The sequence below is a fragment of the Marmota flaviventris genome, chromosome 4, assembly GCF_047511675.1.
Source record: "Marmota flaviventris isolate mMarFla1 chromosome 4, mMarFla1.hap1, whole genome shotgun sequence".
NCBI classification, from domain to species: domain Eukaryota; kingdom Metazoa; phylum Chordata; class Mammalia; order Rodentia; family Sciuridae; genus Marmota; species Marmota flaviventris.
This window is the reverse complement of record NC_092501.1, coordinates 63,767,064-63,789,219: the sequence shown is the minus strand read 5'-3', so window position 1 is coordinate 63,789,219 and position 22,156 is coordinate 63,767,064. Positions and strand designations below refer to the sequence as shown.

The following is a 22,156-nucleotide window of genomic DNA, read 5'->3' as shown; positions in this document are numbered from 1 at the left end:
GCTCTGTTATGTATGCACTCCTGTGTAGGCTTTGCCATCTAACATTTCATTTGCCCAGCTGAGTATCAATGCCCACTTTTGCATAAATGACTTTCACTCCAATTCTTGTCAAAGGATTGAATTCTGGAGAAATACAGTCTACATTTTGTGGGTAGGAACTCTTCTGTTCCCCGTGACACATAAGAGGAAATTGAGGTGCAGGAAGATTCAGTGATATTGCTCAAAGTTGCATAGCTGCCACATGGTAGAGCTAATAATGAATTCTTAGTTATTACATTATGTACAGCTTATGTTCTTATCCCCATTCATTTGTAATGCTTTCCAGAAATTTAAAATTTCATTTATTCTTATGGAATTAACAATAAGCAACCACTAGTTCAGTGGGATTATAGATGGTGTGTTATTAGTCTATCTCTGCTGGATTTATTGTTAGAAGTTCCAGTGAGGAGCAGAAAGCCTGATTTTAATGGACTTAGAAGTTTGATGGAGTGTTTTTATTAAGGAGAGATTAAATTTTTATATATAAAATTTCCAAAATCAGTATAGTTCCTTCCTCCCTTCCTTCCTTCCTTCCTCTCTTCCATCCTTCCTTCCTCCCTTCCATCCTTCCTTCCTCCCTTCCATCCATCGATCCATCCATCCATGGATGGATAGAATAGGGACATCTCTGACCAGGTGGATGTAAACTGCCTACTGGGCTAAATCTTGTCTGCCACTTTTGAGCTTCCATCCTGGAGTCCTCTATCAAATGATTATAAGAAAGTCAATTAAAAACAAATCTCTCCTTGTTTTAGAGCATCTCTTAAATTTTTCCCTAATCAATGAATTCTATTGCTTTCAGTTTCAGTTACTGATGAAAAATTTAATGTACATGGAGGAAGGCTTTGATCATTTTGGTACTTGTATTTTTTTCTTATAAAATTGGATACTTGGGAAATTAGTATATTTTCCTCGTATTCAAAGAACAAATGCTTGGGAATTCTACCAGAGTTACTTCCTCCCTCCCTCCCTTCCTTCCTTCCATCCTTCCATCCATCCATTTATTTTTAGGTACCAGGGACTGAACTCAGGGTCACTCAACCACTGAGCCAAATCACCAGCTCTTTTTGTATTTTATTTAGAGAAAGGGTCTCACTCAGTTGCTTAGTGCTTTGCCAGCTGAAGCTGCCTTTTAACTTATGATCCTCCTGCCTCAGCCTCCTGAGTTGCTGGGATTACAGGTATGTGCCACCACATCAGCTCCACCATATTTTAAAAAATAATAATTAAAAAAAGATTTCTCCCTGCACTTCACAGCTTAACAAAGTGCTCCAAATTTCTCTAATAAAAGTGTGTCCACTTAGGGTATTTAAGGCATTGGAATTTAAGATTCTTTCCCATTGGTTCCAATCTCTTGTTGTAGTTATAGGTTTTTAAAGATTATCTATTAGGAAAAGGCAAATGACTGTCAAATGACCCATAGACATAAAATGAGATTATGCAGAAGTGTAGGATTTTGGAAAATATTTTACTTTAACAATGACATAAAATGGTTTTGATCTGAAGAAACTGATCCTTGACCACCACATGTACACTCTCTGACTTAAAATAGGCTTAAAATATCCTTTCTGCTAGTTCACTTTTCTCTTCTCTCAAAGAGCCAAATAAACACTCCCTGGTTTTGGGAAACATTCCTTGTGAGTCCTGCTTGGCTCAGCATGGTTTTGCTTCCCATCTGCTAGGTGTCATGTGTTCTGAAGGTGCTACTACACGTGTGCTTTTTAGAACTACTTTGGTTGCTGTTGAGCAGAAGGAAGATAAGCATTGCTGGGAACTGAGTTCAGTCTAGTGACGTATTCTTTCCTAGGGGCACTACCCTTAGTCCAGACTCAAAAGCAGACCATTTTACCTGCCACTGGTATGGAAAACAACTATAGGTAATATCTTAGACGATTTGGGGCTGCTGTGACAAAACACCATACACTGGGTGGCTTCTAAACAACAGGAATTTATTTCTCATAGTTCAGGAGCCTCCACAGCTCAGAATCCAAGCACCATCCCATGCAGTGTCTGATTCCTGGCTCACAGACTCTGACTTCTTGCTGTGCCCTCCCAAGGTGGAAGTGGTGAGGGGTCCCCCTGAACCTCCATTGCAAAGGCACTAATCCCATTCATAGTGAGGTAACCTAACCTCTTCACAAAGTCCTCACTTACCATCATGCTGGAGGTTAGGATTTCAGATGTGAGTGTTAGGGGAACAAAGACATTCAGACCAAAGAAGATGAACTTGATTGGTGGGGAGTTTAGGAGATGCAGAGAGAAAATTTTGTTGTGCCAAGTACTCTAATTATCAGGCACCAACAGTGATTTTGGGAAGTTTAGATCTGTGTTCATTCACTTTGTAGGCTCCTGGCTTTTCCTGACACATGTCCTGCCTCTGAACTGTCAATTGAATGAAGTTGCCCTGAATTCTTCTTGTACCTATTTCTGTTTCTATCCTGTGCCACCAAGTTTCATTTATTTACCAACCACATTGTAAAGCCTTACTTAGCACCATTTCTCAAAAGGCGATATTTGTTTTATACAATGTATAGAATATATTTTCCAGAATATGACAAAACTTTGTCTTCTCTCCATGTCTTTAATAATTTTATGAATGCAAGTTTTTAATCTCTTCAGATTTTCCTTCCTAGAATAAAAATTTCCACAAAAAATTTTATTAGCGGAATAATATCCATCTCATTCATTATATCAGTTGCCCTTATCTGATCACAGTTCTTTCTTGATGAGAAATACATGCAGAAGGAAGTGCTGGGGAGTGGTAGTGGCCAAGTTATATTGGTATATTTGTGCATGTATAAATGTATAACAACAAATCTCACCATTATATATAACTATAATTTACCAGTAAAAAATGGAAAGAGAGAGAGAAAAAAGAAATGCATACCACATTCTATGGAAGACTATGAATAGTAATTTTAGAATTTTAAAACTACTATTCTATGAATATTAGTTTTAAAATCAAGATGATATCTTTGTCTTATCTTTTGTCTTTGCCTGTTTTTCTTATTTAGCAGGGGTTGGAGGGAGTGGTGGTCAAGAAAAGTGGGGACAGTGTTTGAGTTAATCTGAGTTGATGTTGACACCCCCATCCCCAATGGTAAGTTCTTCACAGAATTTTAAAAAGAAGAAGAAAAACCTCTGAATATTCTTTTACTTCCTGTCTTCTACCTCTCCTCATTCTCACCAGGGAAAGTGTTAGTCACAGTACCAGATTAACGTTGATTGCCTGATCAGGAATCATTTCCACTTAAAAATTATGAGGAGAGCAACAAATACATGAAAAAATGTTCAACATCTTTAGCAATTAGGGAAATACAAATCAAAACTACACCGAGATTTCATCTCAGTCTTGTTAAAATAGCAGTCATCAACGATACAAATAATAATAAATGCTGGAGAGGATGTGGAGTAAAAGGAACCCTTTACATTGTTGGTAGATTTGTGAATTAGTACAACCACTGTGGAAATCAATATGGAATTTTCTCAAAAGGCTAGGCATAGAATCATCATATGACCCAGCTTTACACTTCTTGGTATTTATCCTAAAGAATTAAAAGTCAGCATGCTATAGGGATACATGCATATCCATGTTTATAGCAACACGATTCACAATAGCCAAACTAGTGGTGGTGTCCATCAGTGCATGACTATGTGAGAAAATGTGCTGTATATACACAATGGAATTTTATTCAGCCATGAAGGAGAATGAAGTTGTCATTTGCAGGAAAATGGATGGAACTTGAGAATATTGGTATAAGCAAAATAAACCAGACTCCAGAAGCCAAGAGTTGTATGTTTTCTCTCATGTGAAGAAGAAAAAGGAAAAGAAAGGTGTATGAAGAATCTCATGAAAATCAAAGGGAGATCATAGAGTAAAAGGAAAGGGACCAGGGGAACCGAGGAGGGGAGGGAAAGAGGAAACACTGGGAAATGATATTGGCCAAATTATGTTGTATTTTGTGCATGTATGAATATGTAAAAAAAAACCCCATCAATTTGTATAAGTATAATGCATCAATAAAAATATGGGAAATAAGTTAAAATTCTGAGAACAGTTCCATTTTAGGAACTTGGGGTGGGGACATGAGGCTATATTAGAGACTTTTTTATGGGAATGTTTCTTCATAAATGGAAGCCATCTGATTATTCTCCCAAAACACTCCCAACACTCTGGTCTACTACGTTATTTTGATAGAATTTTTAACAAAATCTAATTGAAGAGAGGTAATAGGGGGAACCTGTTTCTCTAAATTTTAAGATTAATTACATTTTTGAAAGTTTTTGGACAAAAATTGCTAAAGAATTGCTTCCATATATATCCTGGTAAGGCCCAAGTTACTGTTTGCCAATCGCTGATGGGGACATTTTGGCTCTTTCTTTGTGCTCATGGCCTCTTGATGGCATGTGAGGGGTGGCTCACGGTTCACGCGGGACTGTTGTGAGAAGTCTATTCCCAACTCTTGCTATTATGACAGGCATATAACATAGCACCCTATTTTTCAAAGTCATTTTTGTTGGCTTGTGATTATACTTGTGAAAGGTGCTTACTTGGAAGCATCACAGCTGTTGAGTCGTGTTTATTCGCAGAGTAGGTAAAACTAAGCTGACTGCATTTTATGTGGTCAGGGCCAGGACCAGGCGATGGAGAGATTCAGCCTGACTGACAGGGCTTTGCGGGGGTGAAGTGGGGGGTGCATCTTCCTGGACCTGCTAGTGTGCAAGCCTTCTCACTTGGATAGACAATGAAAAATTTGGAGAGGATGTAGTGTTTTATATATTCAAAACTCTGGAAATTTGATTAAAATATTTTTTGGAAATCAGACTTTTAAAACAATTGAGTTTACTTAGATCTGTGAGCAAATTCATAGTAGTCTTTATTTTCTCACAAATAAATTTTATAAAATATGATTATACTTAAGAGAAAAAATTTAACTGGTTTTTACTTTTGAGTGTGCATAAACTTTTTGTGGGGGTGATTTTTTTTAATATTTATTTTTTTAGTTGTAGTTGGACACAATACCTTTTATTTTATTTACTTATTTTCATATGGTGCTGAGGATCGAACCCAGGGCCTCACACATGCTAGGCAAGCGCTCTACCGCTGAGCCACTACCCCGGCTCTGTGGGGATGATTTTTAAAATAAATTTATCTATATTCCAAGAAAATTGGAAAAATAAATGTAATCAAATCATACTTCCTCCCAGCACATACATTTTCATCTTTTGATAAATGCCCCTAGAGTTTATGTGTCTATTTAAAGAATACTTCTTATAATCACATTGCACTTGTCATTTTATGAGGCTTACATATTATTATGTCTTACTTTCTTTTTAATGAATAGTTAATCAGTCTTCTTTATTACTCCAGACTTTTATAAATCATCCAGTTTCTTCCAATGACCTTAAACTGTTTGAAAAAGTGCCCGTATTTAAATTTTTATAATCATCATATTGCCTTTTTCATGTTTTTGCCATTGTATGTATCAATAAGAGGAACATGTTTGTGCCAATAGTTTTTCCTCTTTATTTCACCATTTGGTAATATTATATTCTTAGAACCTAGACTCCTAGAAATAGAATTATTGGGTCAACTACATGGAAAATTATTTATTCTTTATATAGACCAAATTGGTCTACAAAATGATTGCATGCATTTATAATTCTGTCATTGTGCAAGCATTACTCATTGCTGATACTTATGATACTGGCGAGTTTCAGGATTATTGTGATTATGTAAATTATAAAACCTTTACCTGGGGTTAAAAATCTTTTAATTCCCTTGAAGAACCCACCATTTATTAAAGGATGGATTGAAGTATTGCATTTGACGTGCTGATGATCAAGAATGTATTTCCAGATATTTCTGAGGTTAAAATAAACAGCTTTAGCAAAATTAGGTCTTCTAGAGAATTTGTACACTGTGTCTTTAAGGATAGGTGCTTCAGACATGAGCATGCAGAACTTGACAGAGCATTGTCAACTATCAGGAAAAGAGACTTTAAGGTTTTAGAAAGGCTTGAATATTTGAGACGTGGATAGTCTAGACCTAAGATATTTAAGTTTGTTAAATTTAAGGAAAGTGAGTTTGAACTTTCCAATGTAAACAAGAGTCCAAAATGCAGCAGATAGAACTGTTTAAGAAAATGAATACATACAGACCCACTGTACTATTATAGCAGATCCATTTTAATTGAGTTAGAATTTGACTCCTTAACCAAAGTTACAATTCTGGGGATAAGACTAAAGCTATGGTTTAGAATATGACCACTGTGTTTGTGTCATAAATATGTGCACATATGTCTGAAAGGAAATCGAGGTAATAATATCTTACAACTTTTATCCTAGGCCAGGGACTATTCCTTAAAATTACTCTCCAAGCATTGTTTGAGATGAAAACCACATTTAAAGGTGGTTTCTGCCTACTGATGAAAAATTTCGTGTTAACACACCAAGGACTTTAAATGGACTAAATTGTAATCAGATGTTAGATTTAGATCAGGTTTAACAAAAACAAATGATTCTTTTCAGAGATGAAAATTGATGGCTTAGTCCTTAATGTGTCCATCTTTTTTTTCAAACTAAACATCTCAAGAGGAGGGGATCTGCATAATTTCCTAAGAGTGGGCTTGTGATTTATCAGCAGCATATTGCTGAGTTTAAGAAATAAGAGCTCCCCTGAATGTTTTCCTAGGCCTTCTGAATGAGGATGCTTTGATTCATAGTAATCTGATTATGCAAAGCCACATTCTTCAAAAGGTTGAAGCAGGACCTGTTGAGATTGTAGGCTGATCCCCTCCGATTATTCTTGCTACCTCTGCGTATCCATATGCATTCTTTGGATCACAGATGGGGTCTTGAGTGGAGAAGAAAGTCCTCCAGTTCCCTTGGCTTTTTTTTTTGGTGGTGCTGGGGATTGAACCCAGGGTCTTGTGCATTCGACACAAGCACCCTACCAGTTGAGCTATATCCCCAGCCCCCTCCAGTTCCCTTGGACATCTGCTGGTTCCCTGAGTACTTCAGACCTGAGGCAATCTTGGCTCCAGAGACATTGAGAAGAGCAGATTTAGAAAGGGGGTGAGAGCAGTTTTAATATTAAAACTTAAGGGCTGGGGGGGCTGGGGTTGTGGCTCAGCGGTAGAGCGCTCGCCTCACATGTGTGAGACCCTGGGTTCGATCCTCAGCACCAAATAAAAATAAATAAGTGAAATAAAGGTATTGTGTCCAACTACAACTAAAAAATAAATATTAAAAAAAAACTTAAGGGATGGTTTCTACCATCATCTAGTTAAAGGAAAAGCAGCTCCTCTAGGTTTGTTTTTTTTTTATTGGTTGCTCAACACATTACAATGCTCTTGACATATCATATTTCATACATTTGATTCAAGTGGGTTATGAACTCCCATTTTTACCACATGTACAGATTGCAGGATCACATTGGTTACACATCCACGTTTTTACATACTGCCATACTAGTGTCTGTTGGCTAAGTACTAGGGCACTGGTGTGGCCTCTCTGCCTACAAATGATGAATGTTGTCAGGTATGAACTCCTTTCCTTCCTCTAAGTACCTGTATTTCTCCACAGTCCTGGGGTGACGATAAAGTTTGGGATAGAAGACAGTAGCATTAAGGGTTATAGAAAACCAGCTTGACTGAAAGTTCAGAAATTAAAAGCAATCGAGTTCCCCCTGTGAATCCATTGATGTCACAGTACTGGAGTTTTAACTATGTCTAAGAATTTCTTAGCATGCTTATAAAACACAGATTCCTGGCTCCTACAAAGATTCATTCAGTGGAATCTGTGGAATATTGTTTTTTTCTTTTTTTCCATAGGCACCTCCTCCCCTAATGTATTCAAGGTACTATACCTGCTGTTCACTGGAGTAGTATTATAGTTGAAGTGTTTGACAAGCAGCCCTACCTCATTTGAGCCAGTTGGATTGTTCCATGACAAAAGATAAACTTTCTGATAGAATTTAACTTATGGTCAACCTAAGAGTATGAAAAAAATCATGCCGATTCATCATCCTTTTGGTAGTTCACAGGTTACTTTTGTGAGAAAAGAGATAATATGCAGACTGTAGAGTGACAGAGGCAGAATACTCCTTGTGGTAGATATCCTTGATCTTCCATAATAGTTATTAGGAGTGGGAGATCGGTAACATTCTGTTGATACACTTTCTAAAGTAATAAAGGACATCAAAACAAAAATTGATAAGTAGGCACTCACTTATTAGTCATGTAATAAGTAATTTAGTACCTTAATAGGTAAGTAGTGCATAATAAGTAACCACTTAATAATACTAAATATCACCAATATTAAGTAAACCTGTAGAGAGCTTTTCATAATGATCTTCAAATAAGTTCAAATGTGTATATCTGTTGTTTTTGAATGCTGTGGGGTTGGTTGTTTGCCTATTGTCTTTCCATGTTTGAACTTTCTCCTGCTTTCTGACTTGATTCTGCACTGCCAAAAAGACTTCAGAGCAATAAGGATCTTCAGTTGTGTTAATGCTACTTGATACCACTGTCATACTCTGATATTCCTAGTGTGGTCTGTCTAGCCCTACTGGGAGAGGTGGGCAGTGGAACTCCTGAGACTTGTTTCTGTTGGCTTGAGGGCTGCAGTGATAAACCAGCATTTTCTCTTTATTGTTGTTTCATTGTCTGATATTTAGATCACTCAACTTCAACCAAAAATTTTATATATATATAGATATATATATATATCTATATATATATATGTTTCTTGAGATAAGATCTCAGTATGTTGCCCAGGCTGGTCTTGAATTCCTGAGCTCAAATTATCTTCCTGCCTCAGCCTCCTGAGTCCTAGGACTACGGGAGTGTCACCACACTAGCCTAGTATTTTAAAATGAAGGATAAATATAAATAATAAAAGGTTAAAAATAAAGTGAAAGCATGATTTTCATCTTTACAAACTGTGAGCAAATGTTAGTTTCCCCTTGTACTTATAAAATGTAGTCATAATGGTGTTTTTGTTTTGGGGCTGTTATAATGGAGTACCATCAATTGGGTAGTTTGTAAACAACAGATATTTATTTCTCTCACTTCTGGAGACTGGAAAGTAGAAACTAAAGGCACTAGGAGATTTGGTGTCTGGTGAGGCCCCATTTTCTAGTTCATAAGTGGTGCTTTTAAGCTGGGTCCTTACATGGTGAAAGGGGTGAGGAATCTGTCTAGGTTCTCTTTTATCAGAGCATTAATCCTATCCATGAGGACTCCACCCTCATGACCTAATCACCTCTCAAAGAACCCCTGTCCTAATACTATCACCTTGGGGGTTAGGATTTCAACATACAAATTTGGGTGGGGGTGGAGGAGGATTTAGACCATTTGCCATGATTTTAGGCCAGATTATCATACTTGCCTTTTTGTATTCTACGTTGTGTGAATACGAAGCTAAAATAGGATAACATATAAAAATTTTCATCAAATAACACATGCACGAAGTTTAAACATAAAATAGTATAAAAACGCTTACAAGGAAATCACAATACTCTTCTCCATAAAATCATGCTCTGTTTCTTAGATGTAGACATCTTTAATTTGTTATTTCTTCTCATATTGTTTCTCCATAAAATGTTTATTGCTTTTTCCCAACTCTTTATCTTCAGACATTTTCTATTATACCCATGTATGGAAGAAAGGATTTAGTTTTCCACTTTTTTCTTCCCTTCTCTTCCCAAAAATCTAAGCACAAATTTGGTCAAATCAATATTCAGTATTTATATTATCTGTGCTGTTATTTTCCCCTGAAAATACAAATATTTAATTTCCTTTCTTGTTAGAAATTTGTTTTTCCTGGAGTTGACAATTGCTTTATTGTTTGAATTTGGCTTAAATATTTTATATGCCCATCACAAATTCTTTCCACATCCCCTAGTCATCTCAATATAATTTTCATATGGCCAAGATGTCAGAAATTTATCACTCACTTCCAGACAACTTGAAGCCTGTTGTCCAGCTCCATCCCTTCCCATTTGCCTTCTGGGCTGGTACATAGCTGTCATCTTGAGACTTTGCTTTCATTCTGGGACCCTTCCTCACCTCATTTTCTGTATTTAATTCTGTATTTAATTCCCATTTTCCTATGTTAAGAAAAGTCTCTCACTTTCTTGCCCTATTTCTTCACTTTGGAGCATAGCCTCTACTAATGCAAAATACTAGGGAAGTTTTATTTATTTTTTTGGTTTTGTATTAGTGCAACTTGCATCAAACACACCCTGTCTTTTCTTATTTTCACCTTTTCTCCCTGGTTTTCTTTCTTCCTCCTTCTTCTCTTCTCTTTTCCTCTTCCTTAATCTCTTCCTCATCCCCCACTGTCTGTTGTTTGATTTTACTTTTGTTACTATTTTAGAGTGAGGTAGTAAAACCCATAGCACTTGTGCCTTCAGGGAACCAGAAGGTACAGGATGGCAGACATGAAATGAGTCCTCCAGGGACTTTGGTGTGATTTTGTTGACTTGTCCTTACCAGCAAGGGAATGGCCTTATATGATGATGGATTTCAAGGTAGATCACTGCTCTGTGACTTTCTTTTGACAGATCGGTGGAGCATTGCATCAACTATGGGCCTGAGCTGGTTTTCATTAGAGCTAGTCACATGGAGAACCCAGGAGCAAATTTTTATCCTAAGTAGGAATAGTTGTCCTAGTTTAAATGATAGTACATGATCTTTTTACTCAGTCAGGGTCACTGACAGTGAAGAATGGAAAAGTAGCATAGATATGTACCACTGAGAAGATCTTTCACTGAAGAAAAGGCATTCCTAACAGAAGCCCTCTATTAGCACTGCTCGTATTATACTCCAGCTCAACTCTCTTATGAGCACTCTGGCCCCTGGATACTTAATGTCTATACCCCTGAACCCTCTACCTTAGGTGCCCTGTGATGACTAAACAATAAACAAAACCCATATATTTCCAAACACTCCTCTGAGGAGTGGTACTTTCTCTGATGAAGAACCAGTGTAAGCCAACCTGAATTCACTCCCACAATCCCTCCCTGGAGGACTCAGTTTCATCTCTGCCATCCTGTACCTTCTGGTTCCCTTGAGGCACAAGCGCTCATTCAAGTGTTTTGAAGTATTTAGGTGAAAATAAGAAAAGACAGGCTGTGTTTGATAGTTTAGATCTAGAATGTCCCGGAGTAGTTCATGCCTTGAAGGCTTGGTTTCCAACACAGTCATGTCTGGAGGGGGGGGGCTCCTGGGAAGAGAGTGGATCCTGTGGGCTCTGACCCCACAGTGGATAGCTGAATTATTGGCAGCTGAAGGAACTACTGGGAGGTGTTGGAAACTGTAGGGAGGTGGGTCATAGTTGAGGAAGCAGATCATGGGGACAAATCCTTGGGAAGTGTCTCTGTGTGTAATGCTCCAGCTGTGAGGACTGGTCTGTCAAAGTCACAGAGCAGTACTCTACCTTGAAATCCATCAGCATACAAGGCCATTCCATTGCTGGTAAGGACAAGTCAACAAAATCACACCAAAGTCCCTGGAGGACTCATTTCATGTCTGCCATCCTGTACCTTCTGTTTCCCTCAAGGCACAAGTGCTATTTCAGGTATTTTGAAGTGTTTAAAAATGAAATCAAAGTTTTGGAGTAAGACATATGTGAGTATCATAGCATTTTCTCTGCTCAGAATTCCCTTTCTCCATATCCCACATCTAAAACTGACATTAATAATCAGCTCAAAAGCTCCCTATATATTCTTTCTTTGAATTTCTGCTCTGTAAAATCTGTGACTCTTCCATAACCCTCAGCCTGTTAGAGTCTTGTCATATTATTTCTCCAGTGTAAGTTCTTAAAGGTCAAGGTTGAGGGTTTCTATTTATTAACTGCTCAAAGGGTGCTAATTTGCAGTCTTGAGAGGTGAAAACAGAGCTTTGGGAAGGTAAAGAACTTGCTCAGAGTTTTAGTCAATTGCAAGCCTAGAGATGAATTCAGAATTTTCTGACTCTACAACTTTTATCTCCTCTCTGTATACCCAAGGTGATAAATAAATTTTGTATGCCCCAGTGCATGAGTCTTCTAACCTAAGAATGGGGAGAATTGGAAAGCACTCGGCCTTTCTGCATATAACCTGAACTTCAAACATGCTGGGAACACATTTGTTTCTGATTTAAAACAAGTTGGCTTGCCCCATTGCCATGTTATTATAAACACAAAAGAAATATAAACTTCATTCCATTAAATAGCCATCCACATAAACTCTTAAATAGTTTCATGGCTTTGGGTTGGGCCAAAGCAGGATATTAAGGAAATGATTATTAATGTTACATATTTTATTCAAACTGGCTGTAATTCTTTAACCTTACCACCATCCCCAAAAAGTACTAACAAGGCTTTTTCTTCCCTCTAAAAATGTTCCCAAGAGGTTAAGACAGATAGAGCTTTGATTTCTAGCTGCTGACTACTGCTATTTGGAAATATTCTTTGTTTTCAGTCGCTCATAGCCCCTGGCTGTGCTCTCTACTTGAGTCTTTCAGTCCTCTTTGGATAACAGTGAAGTAAGTTGTTATTCCCTATGGTGGCATGGTACAATGGAAAAATAATGTGAGCCACAAATGTAATTTTAAGTTTTATGGTCACCTTGAGAAGAGTGAAAATGAAACAGATGAGATTAGTTTTAATAATATATCTTAGTTTAATTTCATCTATTAAAGTCATATCATTCAAATTTAAGTAAAAAAAATGAGATTTTTACTAATTTTGTACCAAGTTTTTAAAACTATAGCATTTCTGAGCTTGCAGACTAGCTCTGTTCCAAGTGCTCACTAGATGCATATGGCTGGTGGCTGTCAGATGGTATAGCTCAATTGGAAGGTCAGTGTAAGCTCACCATGGTGTATTAGATATTCATAATTATGTTCAACTATATACAGGCCACCAACATCCTTTAGTTTTTGATAAAAGTAGAAGAGTGCTGATTTTTATTTTAAACACAAGCTGATATTATGTAAATCCTCAGAGTTGTCAGTGTTATGGCCTTAGGCCAGACTAATTGATGCTTCAGGAATTGTTTGTGTAAAAAGAAAGCAAGACATTTGACATGACCAAAGTACCTGTTCATCAGTCAGACTGAAGTTCCATTGATATAACTTGGCCTCTGCAGTCCACAAGGAAGTCTTCATTGTCAGGCCAATAAATTTGAAGTCTGCATAATCTCTCAGGACTAGATAGATGAGTTCAGAAAAAGTTGCCTGAGAGTTTTCAGTTAATTTAGATGTTCTCAGATTTTTGTGAATATCTGTTTTCCTACATATGACAGCAACAGATGGTTTCTGAAACTAAAATCCCGTAGATTCCAGAGAACTCTGGCCCTCACTTGCTTCTGCTGTGCCCCAAGCTTGGCAGGGCCATCACTGTCTTAGTCCCCAGCATTGGAATGTTGCCTAAAGAGATTTGACACATGAAAAAAAAAAAAAATCCCCTGCAATCTGCATTTTGAGAAATACAGTCTGCAAAGCCTTAACAAAAGCAGCAGTGGTCCCTGGTGTTAGATCAGGACTCTTGCCTCTACTCCTGTCACAATCTTTATAGTTTTTAATTAGTTTTATGAAAATATTTGGTGAGAAATGCAATTTAAAAAATGGCCTTAAAGGATTTCTTAGATTATTGGTGTAGTTCAGCTGATGGCTCATGTTCTTAGCTCAAGTTGCCCTGGATAATTCATCTCTTTTCCTTCATTCTCTTAGTCATAGAGCCCTTTAGAATGTAGTAAATCCATAAGATGTTATCCTTTTTATTCTATGTTTCCTTGGATGTTGTAGTAAAAGTGCCCTTTATTTTTTTTAAAGCAGTCTCTAATTGGAAATGTATACATATACATGTTTTTCTTTTTGATTCAAGTATTTTGGAGAGTGCCTATTTCTGTCTTTTGAGTTTGGTTGTGACATGGAGGCTTCCCAAATATTGTTTAGTGTTTTCAGCTGAGTTTCTTACTATAGGCATTATTAATTTTTTTTTTTGTTGAGAGCTGTACAGTGTTTCAATCTGAAAGTGATAGGTTAATCAAAGCCTCTGAACTATACCTGGTACCATGCTATTGACTGTTTCCCATCTCTGATATTGTATTATTTGCTGTCTCCTTAGTTGGCTTTTATCTATATTAGACTGTTTTACTTTTATGAGATAGCTTTATGCACTGTGAGCAGAAGATGATGCTCTGACAAACCAGTGATGGTAATACCTTGGCTCATTCTTAAATAGGAAGGAGGATTTCAAAATTATTTTTATCTGATTTTTCCAATTAAAAAAGCAATAGAAGCTATTAAAGGTCTTCTGAAAAACATAAAGGAGAAAGTTATAAGTTACCTGGTAATTCAGATAACCACTGTACACATTTTGGTGTTTATCCTGTCTTTTTTTTCCTTATATATACATTATGTGTGTGTGTGTAAACATGCAACATGCATACAAATACACATGTATGTTTATGTTTGTATATGCACATGTACAGACTTTTATACAGAATTAACATCATTATGTAATTATGTTATACTAAAAAAATCTCAATTTAGTATTGCATTTTTTAGAGCATTTTTTAAAGTTGTAGATGGACACAATACCCTTATTTTATTTTTATGTGGTGCTGAGGATCAAACCAGTGCCTCACATGTGCTAGGCAAGCACTCTACCACTGAGATCCAACCCCAGCCATAGTATTTCATTTTTGACCTTTGAAATTTGACTGCAGAAGTAAAATGTTTAAGAAAAAAAATCTAAAGAACAAAAGCATTCTTAATCCAGCCACTGTAAGATAAATTTCATATTTATTTTTGTTTATTTCTTTTTGACTTTTCTCAGCAGGCCTACATAATTTCTTTATCCAGGGAGTATGGATTTGATTTGTTCATAGTGGGCTCTGAGAATTAGGTAGGGAGTTTTGGGGAAAGATGGTGTCTGAAAATCTCCCCACTTATTGAGATATACAACATTCAGATGACACTTTTCACACTGAATTTTAAATTTAAACTTTGAGAAGTGGAAGAAACTTTAAGAACAGACTTAGTGTCTATTCTTTTCTCAGTCAGTTCTTGGAACTTTGCATGCCAAAGTGATAGATAAAATTCATGGACATCAAAAGTTTCTCTGGAAGTGTACAGAAACTATATCTGCTACATCTTTTACTGATTGCTGTTTGAGTAGAGTTGGCCCAACTATCAGGGAAGTTTTCTGGAAGCAGTTAATATGTAGAATAAAACATATGGTATAGCTCTTTTATCATATGGATTAAATTGACACAATAAGTGAAGGTTTTACATCTTGAATAAAATATTTTATAGGAGAATCAGGCTACCTGAGTGGTTACATTTATCTGTTAGGTGACTTAAAGATATAGCAGCTTCCTTCTTAGTTGCAAATGTGCCATGGTTGACCTGTATTAAAAACAGAGACGAATGCCCTGAGTCTTTTCAGATTTGGAGAATTATTTATCAATTATTATTTATACATTTTGAACTTGTGCATTTCTTACTAAAATTCCACAAGGAGAAAGAATCCCGTTGTTTGTCAAGGTAATATTTAAATTTATTCCACACTGTGTTTTAAATATGAAGTACATACTCATGTTTTTAGATTTATGTCTATAAAACATCAATTGTTGTAACAAAAGATTTTCAAGGGGTTGAGGTTGTGGCTCAGTAATAGAGTGCTTGCCTAGTATGTGTGAGGTACTGGGTTTGATCCTTGGCATCCCTTAAAAATAAATAAATAAATAAAGGTATTGTGTCCATCTACAACTAAAAATTTTTTTTTAAAAGAAAAGTATTTCAAAATGAAAAGGATACTTAAGTTTCCATATGCCCTGGGAAGAATTTAAAATGTAGCTTCCCCCCACACCCCTTTAATTCAGTAATTAACTAAACATGCCCCGTAGTTTAGGGGGACTATAATAGTTTACACCTGTTTCAACTTGTGCTGTTTTTGCTGGCAGCGGCTTTTGCCATCCCATATTTCTTATAAAGCAGAAATATGAAATAAAATATGGAAAAGCACTAGAAATTATAATAAACATAAAAATGAATTGTTCAGCTTCAAATATGAAATGCTTCACCTGCACATTTAGCCAGCCATGTTTCAGTAGTATTGAAGTAATTTAATCCTGGTGCTCTGTGTCATAAAAATAAAGACAATTGCTTGTATTGGCAGGAACAATCCCAGGTTTTTAAAATTCAAGTGGATAAACTTTGGAACATCAGACAGAAGTCATATTGTAAAGACCGTTTAAAAAACCTGCAACATCATCGTGTGTGTTCATGTTATTGTGGGATGAAAAAGATGAGAGACTATTTGCTTAAAAGATTGCAAAAAGACCAGTAGAACTATTTTACTACAGAATATAATCAGACTTCAAATGTCAAGGAATACCATGCCTTGAAGTATAGGTTGGCTTATTTCACAGACAACATTTTGCCATCCAAATATAATGAAAAGGAAGTGATTTGAGTCAAAATATTATCATCCCTCATATTTCTTTTCTCGTAATTCAAGTCTCCAGTGGTCTCCCTGGAATACCCTTTATTCTGCAGGTCTAACAGTAGCTGTCCAGTTCAACCACTGGGTTGAGAGTAAAATGAGTAGTTTTTTAGGGCATTGTCCAGAATAAGAATAGCAAAATTAAATTCATAATAAATTTAACTTGGATGAAGTTGTTACTGTGGAAAGCTCATTTTGGCTATCTCTCTCTGGTTGAGTAGCTTTGACTATTATATGGGTAAGGGTTGTAAGTTGAAAGAGTGTAGGGACTTGGTTCTCTCTCTTCGTTGGTACAGGACCCAAATGTTTGTGTAATAAAAGAGTGAATTGCTTTCATTCTTTTTTTTTCTTGATCTGTAAAATTAACCTTTTTAATGTCTAGGTTTATACGGAGAAAAATATTTGCAATGCCTTAGTCCCCCAGTCCCTCACTTTCATTTCTTGTAGGAATTTTTATTTTCGTACTGAAGGATTTAGAGTATGTTTGAGAATAAGAATGAGACTCTCAGCTTTGGACACAGAACGATCCCTGTTTGATCATGTTTGATTGTTCCTTACCATCAGTAGAAGTTCTTCAGGAGACCCACTGACCTGGCAATAAAATAAGAATGCTTTCTAGGAAGTGCCAGTGACTGGTGTAACCATAGTTAGCATATGAAACAATGATCTAACCAAGAGTCCAACTCCTTGTCTTCTACTGGGACCCTTAGGAGCCCAGGAAATATGCACATCAAAATTTAAGAAAAATCAGGTTCAGATCTGGAGTTACTTTCACAGTAGACTTCTCGTATCTGCAGTTTCACTTAACTGTGAACAGTGGTGGGATGAAGATATTAAATGGGAAGTTCCAGAAATATATAATTTTAAATTTTAAATTATGTGCCTTTCTGAGTGATGTGATGAGGTCTAGCTTTGTCCTGCCTGGGGTATGAGTCTTATTTGTCCAGCTTATATACATTGTATGCCCTACCCACCTAGTACCTACTAGTACCTACTAGTACCTACTACTCATTTAGTAGCCATTTCAGTCTTCAGATCAACTGTCACAGTTTTCACAGTTCTACACTGTGTCCAAGCAACTCTCCTGTAGTAACCTAACACTACATCTGTGTCATTCCTCACTTCATGTCATCAACTAGGCATTGTATCATCTGATAACATCACAGGAAGAAAGATGAGTGCAGTATAGTAAGATATTTTGAGAGAGAGACAGAACATATTCACTACAACAACACTGTAATTCATTGCAGTATTGTTATAATTCTTTTTAAAATCAGTTTTTATTGTTAATCTTTTACTGTGCCTAATTTATAAGTCAAACTTTATCATAGATATGTATGTAAAAGAAGAAAGCATACATAAGATTTGGTAAAATCTGTAGTTTCAGGCGTCCACTGGGCATCGTGAAGTGTATCCCCTGTGATAAGGGGGTTCTACTGTACATTAACCCTTGGAATAAAAATATCAAATTTTTGTTGCCAATGAGTATGCTATTTCTGGCTTTCTGCCCTTCCATTCCTTTACAAATCAAAAGCTTGCTAGAGGTGTGGGTTTCTGGTTAAATATTGAGTGTTTTTTTCTTGGAACATAGTTAATTATAGTTTGGGTCTAACTAAAGAAAATTGCCCCTTTTTTATTCATCCAGAGATTGAAGGGCCATTCTGTGAAGTATCTCTAGTGTTTTGATGGACATGAAATGAAGGAAATTTTTGTTGTATGGTATTGGGGAGTGAGCCCAGGATTTCATGTATACTAGGCAGGTGTTCTGCACTGAGCTACAACCTCAGTTCTTGAGGAGCCCTTTGAGGTTGTGAATTATAATGAATTTGTCATGAGCAAAATAAGTGTCCTAAAGGAGATTTCTGTAATGGAAGGTAATTGTATCTTGAAATCTAAACTGATGAATTCTAAGTTGAGAAGGAGTTTCTGTGATAAAGGGAGTAATTATTTATTTTACAGATAGACCTTGCAGAATATCTTTAATTGTGAAAATTTCAAAGATGAGGTTCCTTGAAGTCACTAGATATATATTTTTTCTAAATCTTCATGACTTTGCTACTTTCACTGCCAAGTCACTGTAGGTGTCATTGAATACAGTCCTTTTTTGGCTATTTTTAACTTTAGACAGAGACAACCCAAGAGTTAGCTGAGCTGAAGGGCCCCTTGGCACTTATCACTAGGTTTGGGTCATTCGGTTTGGGTATGGAGTTTTTATCTTGCCTTGGTGGCCCCCTCCTGCTAGTGTTGGTCACATTTGCCAGTTTGTTTAGTAGTTTAATGTCTTATGTGTTTTTTAAAGCTTTAATATTGATACATTGCCAAGTTTTAGTGAAAACCATAGTTTGTTGAGTAAACTTCAAAGGATTTTATTTGTGGAAATGTATGACTCAACTGGTCCATATCAACGTCTTTGCTCAGTTCATTGTTGATTGTGTGGAATTTGTGCAAAAAGAAAAGGTTAAAAAAGGTATTATAGAAGGTGTTTTATATTTAACTGTGAAATTTGAGTTGGTGAAAAAAGAATTTAAATTTTAATACTTGTTATTTCTTTGAGGGCAGAGAGAATTTCTTTGGGTTTTGAATTCTTTACCTAGCATATCAGATTTATAGTAGGTACTTGTCAAAATGTGCCAAGTGGCAGGTATGATACTTAAGTGATTGATCTTCCACACTTCTTGGGTCTTTAATCATTTTAACATGGGACGTGAGCACACACAAGTGCACACTTACACTTCCCTGCTGCGTTGTTGCCAGCAGGCCTTTGGGTTACCATGGTCTTCTAGACTTTGATTGCCAGAAGTTCTTGTCCAAGGTCCTTTCTTATCTTTGCCAGGAGTTGGCTCCTCCATTTAACTCCAGTTCCACTTTACACCTGAATCAGAGTTCTATTTGGGTTTTGCCCCTGGGTCCAGGCAGTCTGAGGCAGTTGCAGCAAGATGGTGTTGGCTCTTTGTTTCTTCTCTCCTCTTAGATTCCCTACCCTTACCAAAGATGAATGAAACATATCCAGAGTCACAGATTTTTTTCTTTTTTTTTGACATTGGGCAGAGCACTGGGTTTGTCCTGAATTTATAGGTTACCATTTAGATATAAAAATGTTGTTCAAATGTAGTAACCTTTTTATTAATCTCACAGGAAGTTGGTTGTTGACTGTGATCTTCAGTATCATTACTACCTCATTCTCACGTTGTGTTGTTTCTCACTTTGTATATGTGAATGAAGGAATGAATTAAAGTAGTACAGAATGGCAGTGAAATCCAAGCAGGGTATATAGTCATTGTGAATCATGAAACTGAAAGGGCTCCACAGTAGGCCACATTGGGTGAGCCACCTGTTGGCAAAGCAGCCTTCCACCTGTTATCGATTACAGATAGGAAGTGCTTGGAGCACTGGAGCTGATGACTTCCTTCATTGTGTTTGTTCAAATATTCCTTCTCAATGAAAGGATGAGATCACTTTTGTCTCTGTGGAAATAGAGACTTGTGAGTTTTTTTGAATCTTTATGTAACCTAAAGCTGTGCAGTTGATTGGAATTTGTGTTTTATTGTTTATCAACTTTGCATCCTGATGAGGCACTGTGCTTTGGGAGAGCAGGATGTCCTGTTGACCTTCGTACTCTCCTACCTGATACCCAAGAGTTTTTGAATACGTAAATTGAAAAGAGAAAGTATTTTAAATGTATACATTTTTATTTACAGCTGCAGCTGAAGGAAAAGGCAGAAGTGGGGAAGACTTTTTTCAGAAGGTAAGTTGTGTTTTATTCTTACCTTGGGGATAAGTAAGGGGACATATCCCCATCTCAGTAGCTGCTCTGGAGAGCCCTGAGAGATCCCCTTCCTGTGAAGGAGAATGGGTTTGGATAATCTAGCCGAAAATAGTGCAAGTAGGGTAAGGGAGGGATGATGTATGGAACTTGATCATTCTAAGAAGGCTCCTTCTGGGGCAAATCCAATGAAGGTTTTGTTTGAAAGCAAGAAGTGAGTGAGGCCATCCAGATGAATTTCTCACACAAAAGTCAGCAGTGTTGTCCTGATTATCTGCTTTTATTGCTATCTTGTTTCTTCCTTCCCTAAACAACATGTTTGATTTGGAAGACAAAGAGGAATCCCTAGCAGCTTGCCTTATTTATGGGCAGGAAACTGTAATCAATAAAAGATACTTGCTCATGACTGGTCACTATGTCCATTCTGTTCCTGCTGTCCCCTGAAAGTTCAGACCTTCAATGAAACCAGTTGGGCCAGCCACATGTTGCAAGGGAAAATGAGAGCTGGAGCTATTTTGAAAAATGATTATAAGAAATTATGAATGGTAGTTGATGATTTATAACACTATTTCTCAAAATGAATGTTTTATACAAAGAAACGATGCCTATCCTTTTGAAAAGGTTGACTTGAGTTCATATTCTTCTTACTTTTGTTCATTTGGGTATAGGGTATTTGTGTCCCTGTGTTGGGACCTAGAAGGTATGTCCATGCAGGTATTCTGGAAGGGATGCAAATTCTGAAGATGAGCCTAAATAGCACTTGAGAAAGTCATCAGCTCTTTGTAAAACACCTATGTGGAACCACCACAGGTGCCTGTTTTTACAAATGTCTTTTTTTTTCCTGCCTTCTGTGAGATCTGTTTTTTTTTTTTGGGGGGGGGGGGTCAACTTCATCATTTATTTACATTTTCTTCCAAGAGTATTAAAAACAAATATTGTCAGAGCTGATGCTTATATTGCCATTTCTTGTTTTTTTTTTAATTTTTTATTGTTGGTTGTTCAAAACATTACAAATTTCTTGATATATCATATTTCACACTTTGATTCAAGTGGGTCATTTCTTGGTTTTAAAGGTATTTATTTACTACCTGCTGTGTGCTACACACTGGAGAGACCAAAATGAGCCAAGCACAGTTCCTGCTCTGATGGAACATGAGGTGTCTGGTGATATAGACACATAAATAGACAGTAGAATAATCTGTGGCTTTTCAGAGAGGGATCAGCACTTGCCTGGGATTTTAGAAGACTAGCAAGGGCCTCTTCATGTCTTTTTAGAAGAGTAGAAGTTAACCAGGCAAAGAAGTAGGTTTGGGTGGATTGGGAAGGGCTTTCTAGGCAAAGAAGCAGAATGTAAGGGGGTTCTGAGGTGGAAGAGTTCATGCAGCACTACCCTTCAGACATTTGACTGGCACACTACATGTGCGGGTTTATGGTGCTAAATCAGGGGGCGGGTAGGCTGTGCTGTATGATGAAGTAAGTGCTTTATTTGAAGGGGAAGATCTTTCCTAAAGGGATTTAAATAAAAAAAAATTAGTAGTGCTGTTGGCCACATAGGATATGCCAGAATATCAGATTCCTACTCCTTCTTTAGGCACACGCAGCTGAAGTTCATGTACTGTGCTTGGAACCCCTGGCATGGCATTATCAGACAGTGGTTAGTGTCCACCTTACCTTCAATACCTGGGCCTTTAGCTGGGGCAGGCTTGGAAGCAAAGGTAAGACAAGACAGATGGCAGGAATCATAGATTTGCCTCTGGTTGGTGAATAGACAGTATAATATTTTCTGTGGAAAGGGTTTTCTCTTTGTTCTTTTTAAACTCACCAATAGATATAAAAAGTGTACCATTCAGC

General features: G+C 36.9%; 1 protein-coding gene across 2 annotated transcripts in view; it reads left to right on the top strand.

Moving 5' to 3' along the window:
• Bicc1 (BicC family RNA binding protein 1) overlaps positions 1-22,156 on the top strand; it is a 280,330-nt gene that overhangs the window by 75,215 nt on the left and 182,959 nt on the right. For both annotated transcript variants that reach the window (XM_027931424.2, XM_071611241.1), the window contains exon 2: positions 20,241-20,287. In XM_027931424.2, coding sequence (XP_027787225.1) covers positions 20,241-20,287 — 47 coding nt within the window. The remainder of the gene's footprint in view (positions 1-20,240; positions 20,288-22,156) is intronic.